This window comes from Zootoca vivipara, chromosome 16 (genome assembly GCF_965207765.1).
Source record: "Zootoca vivipara chromosome 16, rZooViv2.hap1.1, whole genome shotgun sequence".
NCBI lineage: Eukaryota > Metazoa > Chordata > Lepidosauria > Squamata > Lacertidae > Zootoca > Zootoca vivipara.
In genome coordinates this window covers 27,171,947-27,178,473 of record NC_142599.1, presented here as the reverse complement: position 1 = coordinate 27,178,473, position 6,527 = coordinate 27,171,947, and the positions used below count along the sequence as shown (strand labels likewise).

The following is a 6,527-nucleotide window of genomic DNA, read 5'->3' as shown; positions in this document are numbered from 1 at the left end:
GCTTTCTTGTGCTTCTCTTATTTATTTATTTTTACTGTACTGATTTGTTTTATTTCAATTTTTATTTTTTTTAAAAAAGGACCATTCCAGAATGTTCAAATTTGGCAAGTTCACCTTTGAACGTGAACTGGATCCAGTGTCTCCTCCCATCCTTCAACCCACCGACCCAGAAGGGCCAATAGGGGCTGGTGGAGAACTTGCTAACTCAGAACACAGATGGAACCCCCACCCCAACCCCCACCCCCACCCCCACCACAAAGTCCAAGATGCTCCTGAACTTCCGCACATTCCTCCTCCTCTATTTGGGGCTATGCCAACTCATGCATGCACACATGACGATCACCTACTGTCACCCAGGACCGAAAGCCCCATTTCTCTGTCAGGCACGGAGGTCAGTTGTGGGGTTCCCATCCCTCCCCCCCCCACAATGGGCCTGGGGGCCCTGCTGTCTAATCTCAGGTGGGGACAGGGGGGGCTTCAAGCTCACCTGAGCCTCTTGCACCGCATTCCCAGCCTTCTCCAAGGAGCGCGACCTTACCTTAGGGTGCCAACGGGACATCCCTTGCAGGTGAGCTGAGCTGCAGAGGTCTTTTCCGGATGCACGGGGCCTCTGGGCAGAGGGCAGCCCCAGCCAGGCCTCGCTGAGCATCTGGGGCAGAGGGACCATCCTCAGCAAAAAAACCACCCCTTTTTTTAGAGCCAACCCCTGCAGGCACAGACCCTGCCCTTGGATGGGCTTCTGACCTCAGCCTTCTGCCGACAGGCCCTTGGGTGCTCTGGGTGCCCAGTTGGGTGCCTGCCTTGCTGACTGCTGGAAAGGGAGGCTCCTTTCCTCTCTTATCTCCTGCAAACAGTTGGGCGCGACCTGAGCCCAGCCAAAGGCTGCATTTTCAAGTTCTGCTCTGTTTTTTCCTGGCAGGGCTCGGCAGTCTGGGTCCCTTAGCTTCTGGCAGGCAGAATTCCAGGAGCTAAAGCGCTCTCTGTTTTTTTATTATCCTGACATGGATGGGAAATGGCATGCAGAGCTACACCTGTTGGATGTTTGCCTATCCTGCAGCCACTAAAAGTCCGGGAGTTCCGTGCCCTCTAACATTTCTCCAATGAAAATAGGGACATTTCTCACTCTCCCCCCCAACTGACCCTCCTCAAACTCCCCCCCCCCCCGCGTTTTTTTGTCCCCCACCTGCAAAGCATTTCCTATCAAAAGAGAGGCAGGTGCCACCACCATTACACCAGTGGGACACAGCACACACGCCCTGAGAAAACCCCTTAATCCCATTTTTTGGGGGGGAGATTTACAAAAAGAAAAATTACAATAATTACAAAAATAAATAAATTTTAGAAAGGGGCAAGACACACAAAGCATTTAAAGAATAAATAAATCAAGACCCCTTGTGCACTGCCAAAGAGCGAGCAGGCAGAAAATCACACCGTTCAATGTTGGAGTTCATTCTTTATTAGCAAAAACATGATCTTCACAGTCTTGGCTGAGAGTCAGGCCTAATGAGCACAGCAGGTAGGTCAGACTGGCCCCGCTAATTAGTTTCCAAGACCAGGCATAGGCAAACTCAGCCCTCCAGGTGTTTTTGGCCTACAACTCCCATGATACCTAGCTAGCAGGACCAGTGGCCAGGGATGATGGGAATTGTAGTACCAAAACATGTGGAGGGGCGGTTTGCCTATGCCTGTCTGCAGGGCTTTTTTCCAGGCAATTAGAGACTGTGCCTGCATGTAGCCTGTCGCTTCTCTGCCCATTTCAGCCCTCTTCTGATTCTGTCGCAGCAGGAGGGGGACACCCATGACTCTTCACCAGCCTAACATGCCTCTCGGCCTCCCCCCTCACCCTCTCCTGCTTCAGCTTCTGCACCTGATTCTGGACTTCTCTCTGCCACCGACTCTCCCAGCTCACTAAGCCCTGTTGCCTCTTCCCAGTCTTCTCCCTATTCTCCTTCTGACCACTCATCCTTGTCCCACCACCTCTCCCCAGGCTCGGGGTATCTTCCCCTTGGTGGTTCCCCAAGCTGGTTGCTCCCACCATTCCTCTGCGTCCAACAAGTCCATGACATGCCCCTACTAAGAAACAATGCTTCTGGACATGTGCCAAATGCCTTCTCCTCCTCAGCACTGGGGAGCTGCTCCCAGCTCATGCAACTCTGGCCTTAGGGGCCTCGGATTCTGCTCCAGCAGCCAGCCTGAGCCCTCCAGTGGCCCTGCATGGGTGGGCAGGCTACCCTAGGAGACAGTGGGAGTTCAGGAGAACCCTGGACTAGTGAACTCACAATGGGGGGGCTGTGTGGCGGGCAAGGAAATTCCAGAACGCCTCCACTTGGCCTCAGAGTCACAAGCCATCTAACCAGCGCCATGGCTTCCCCAAGGGAGCTTCTGCCCCTGACCCTAGTCTGGGCGCTGGTGCTGCTGGGAGGGACAAAGGGGGCTGGTCCCGAGGCTCCCTGCGAAGCACAAGTACGATATCGAGAGAGCAGCTCAGAGACAGGCGGCAGCTGGCTTGGCACAATTGCTTTGCTCAGCAGTGTCTGTGCCACGTGGCTCTTTGTCTTTTACGCCCTCCATTGCCTATGTGCAAGCAAGGACCAGTGCAGCCAGGGGCTAGAGGGGGACTGCGACCTGCTTTGGAAGGTGAGGGGAAATCTACCTGTCTTCCTGTGTACCTACTGTCAGAGGGAGCCGGCGGGGAGAACAGGTTGTTTGCAGAACAGAGAAAGACCGGGAAACACCGGTTGGCTTTCTTTATTAAGGAAGCGGAACAGAGAACACACAGAGACTTCTATGGGTTTCTCCTCTCTTAGCAGTTGTCCGGACTGGTTTGTAACTCCCTGCTTCACTCTCTAACCCTCTGCATCAAGCCTCTTCCTCTGTCTACGGCAAGACTCAATTAAGGACCCTCTCTGTTTCTGCTCAGTGACATGCAGGAGACGCTTTGTTCTGGGAGTTTGTGGGGCTGCCAGCAGAAAAGCTATCAGGCTGCTTCTGTGGTGGAGATGCCAATTTGATTCTTGTTGCCTGGGGCACCTGCCTCTCGGCCTCCCGCCTCCCCCCTCTCCTGCTTCAGCTTCTGCATCTGATTCTGGACTTCTCTCTGCCACCGACTCTCCCAGCTCACTAAGCCCTGTTGCCTCTTCCCAGTTTTCTCCCTCTTCTCCTTCTGACCACTCATCCTTGTCCCACCACCACTCCCCAGGCTCGGGATATCCTTCCCTTGGTGGTTCCCCCCCCCCCTTCCAAGCTCCCAGCATCTAGCAGCTTTTCCCGTCCTCTAAGGTGTGGCTGGTTTCCCACCACCAGGAGCCTAGATACACATTCTCTCCCTGGGGGAAAGGTGGCTCAGGTGGGCTTCCACCTTGGTCAGGTGGCTTCCATCACTCCTCATCCAGCCAGTCCTTGACCTTCCCATCCATCTGCCCCATTTATCTTCACTTTTCCTCCAAGGAGCTCAAGGTGGCAAACATACTTCTCCTCCTCCCCATCTTATTCCCACAATACCCCTGAGAGGTAGGTGAGGCTGAGAGGCAATGACTGGCCCCCGAGGTCACACCCAGTGAGCTCTGTGGCTGAGTGGCGATTTTAACCCCATTCTCCCAAGTCCTAGCCCGACACTCTAACTGTGACACCACACTGGCAGGAATCAGCGGGAATCGACTATAGAAGGCAGCCCTAGCCTCTGCTGCTCAGGCATTGGTGATCTCTGGAATAAAAGGTAAAGGTAAAGGGACCCCTGACCATTAGGTCCAGTCGTGACCGACTCTGGGGTTGCGGCGCTCATCTTGCATTATTGGCCGAGGGAGCCGGCGTATAGCTTCCAGGTCATGTGGCCAGCATGACAAAGCCGCTTCTGGCAAACCAGAGCAGCACATGGAAACGCCGTTTACCTTCCCGCTGTAGTGGTTCCTGTTTATCTACTTGCATTTTGAGGTGCTTTAGAACTGCTAGGTTGGCAGGAGCTGGGACCGAGCAATGGGAGCTCACCCCATCGCAGGGATTCGAACCGCCGACCTTCTGATCAGCAAGCCCTAGGCTCAGTGGTTTAACCCACAGCGGCACCTGCGTCCCATGATCTCTGGAATAGGCTACTGCAATCAATGCTCTCTGTATGGGGCTGCCTTGGATGACAGTTAATAAACTTCAGCTGGCGCAAATGCAACTGTCTCATATTGTTGCAGATGCACCATTTGCGGGCAGATTTTTGGGCCCAATTTTAAGTGTTGACCTTTAAAATTGTATATGGAGTATCAAATGTGCCAAATGTTATTTCATCTTTCCCCCATCATTATCATGCTTAGCAGAATATGCCTGTTCCGCCTGTATTCGTTCAGAAGCATGTGATTTTTGTACACATTGTTTTTCTTCCCCAAAAGCAGGAATTTTTACAAGTCAAGGTGCACCCTAAATAAAACGCACGTCCCAAAATTTGGAACATTTATAAATGATTTAAACAGCACAGATTCCACCCTGGGGTAGGGGAATCCCACTGTCCACTTCCTCCTCTCTTTTTTTTGCAAGAACTGTCCTCTTGTTCCTACCAAGATTCCTGCTCTTTGACCAATTATTCTAATAATAATAATAATAATAATAATAATAATAATAATAATAATAATAATAATTTATTATTTATACCCCGCCCATCTGGCTGGGTTTCCCCAGCCACTCTGGGCGGCTTCCAACAGAAAAATAAAACACAATAATCTATTAAACATTAAAAGCTTCCCTGAACAGGGCTGCCTTCAGATGTCTTCTAAAAGTCTGGTAGTTGTTTCCCTCTTTGACACCTGTTGGGAGGACGTTCCACAGGGCAGGCGCCACCACCGAGAAGGCCCTCTGCCTAGTTCCCTGCAACTTGGCTTCTCGTAACGGGAACCGCCAGAAGGCCCTCGGTGCTGGACCTCAGTGTCCGGGCAGAATGATGGAGGTGGAGACGCTCCTTCAGGTATACTGGACCAAGGCCATTTAGGGCTTTAAAGGTCAGCACCAACACTTTGAATTGTGCTCGGAAACGTATTCTTAGCCGTAACAAGAGGATCTGCCCTCTTATCCCAGGACTTGCTGAGCTTACTCAGGAGCCTGGGGTGGAGAGACTATGCCAAAAGCCATCTGAGGGTTTGCTGGATCCCTCGTACCGGGAGATGTATGGAAGCTGGCAAGATCTGCCTCTCAGCCAGGCTTGGAGCCTTTATCCATTGATGGTACATTTCTCGGGGGCCTTCTGCGGGGCTTCCATACTTGCAGTGGGTGGGGCCTTAATAAAAAATGATTGGGGTACTTTTTCCTCTTCCACCCCCACTTTCCCTCATTTTTCCTCTCCCACCCTAAAACGAGGGTTGCATGAATTGGGCTGAGGTTGCCAGCTGGCCACCATGGCTGGCTTCAGGCTGCCCACCCCTCTCCTGTGTGTTTGGCCATCCTATCCTCAGAATCATAGAACTATAGAGTTGGGACCCCCAAGGGTCATCCGGCCTGACCCCCCTGCAATGCGGGAATCATGATCAAAGAATCCCCTGGGACAAGTGTTCATTCTGACTGGTCTGTTGCCTCTCCTCTTCCCCACACAGGGCGGTCAGGCAGCTTGTGGGGAAGGAGAAGAGAACCACCTCTCTGCATCTCAGGAGCTGGCCTGCACCCGGACCAGGGGCACATCTCGCAAGCCGGTCTGTAGCACAGCCCAGCAAGCCTACGCCCGGCAGCTGGCCTGCATGGAGCAAGAACTGGAAGGCTTCCTCTCCGAGGTGAGGAACCGGCGGAACGCCCTCGGAGACATCGTGGTGGAGGAGAGGTGCCCCCAGAACACGGAGCGGGGCCAAGACAAGCTGCGCATCACTGTCTATGAGATCGCAGACAACGAGGGGTCCGGGCGGCCGCAGCAGAGAGGACGCAGGCGGAAGATGCAATTTTCATATTAATAATATAAACAAGACATACATGAGAGCTGAGTTGGCCTGGCTTGGATACATGGGTGCACATGGGTGCATATGAGTATACATAAGTGCACATGCATGTACATGTGTGTATATTGGTATACATGGGTTATGTGTACCTGGGGGTATGTATTGGTATACAATGAGTGCATATGAGTGCATGGGTTGCACATGGGTGTGTACATGGGTATACATGAGTCCACGTGGGTGCATGTGTGTATACATATTTGTATGGGGGATGCGAGTGGCGCTCTGTTCTAAACCACTGAACCTAGGGCTTGCCGATCGGAAGGTTGGCGGTTCGAATCCCCACGACAGGGTGAGCTCCCGTTGCTCTGTCCCAGCTCCTGCCAACCTAGCAGTTCGAAAATACGCCAGTGCAAGTAGATAACTAGGTAAATGATGTTTTCGTGCACTCTGGTTTCTGTCATGGTGTCCTGTTACGCCATAAGCAGTTTAGTCTTGCTGACCACATGACCTGGAAAGCAGTCTGCAGATAAATGCCGGCTCCCTTGGCCTGAAAGCAAAATGAGTGCTGCAACCCCATAGTCGCCTTTGACTGGACTTAACCGCCCAGGGGTCTTTTACCTTTACCTTTTC

The 6,527-nt window shown here is 52.4% G+C and overlaps 1 protein-coding gene across 1 annotated transcript; it reads left to right on the top strand.

Annotated features, from left to right (window-relative positions):
* The first annotated feature begins 2,361 nt into the window (after nt 1–2,361).
* On the top strand, nt 2,362–5,935 carry LOC148683128 (uncharacterized). Its single transcript, XM_088660010.1, has 2 exons — nt 2,362–2,637; nt 5,565–5,935. The coding sequence occupies exons 1-2, from the start codon at nt 2,362–2,364 to the stop codon at nt 5,910–5,912; spliced, it is 624 nt and encodes a 207-aa protein (XP_088516136.1). The 3' UTR covers nt 5,913–5,935.
* Nucleotides 5,936–6,527: the final 592 nt, after the last annotated feature.

Bases quoted from the DNA above. Each gene is read 5' to 3' on its own strand.
- LOC148683128 (XM_088660010.1), top strand. From the start codon at position 2,362: ATGGCTTCCCCAAGGGAGCTTCTGCCCCTGACCCTAGTCTGGGCGCTG. The intron at 2,638-5,564 runs GTGAGGGGAAAT...TTCCCCACACAG, and splicing joins ACTGCGACCTGCTTTGGAAG to GGCGGTCAGGCAGCTTGTGG.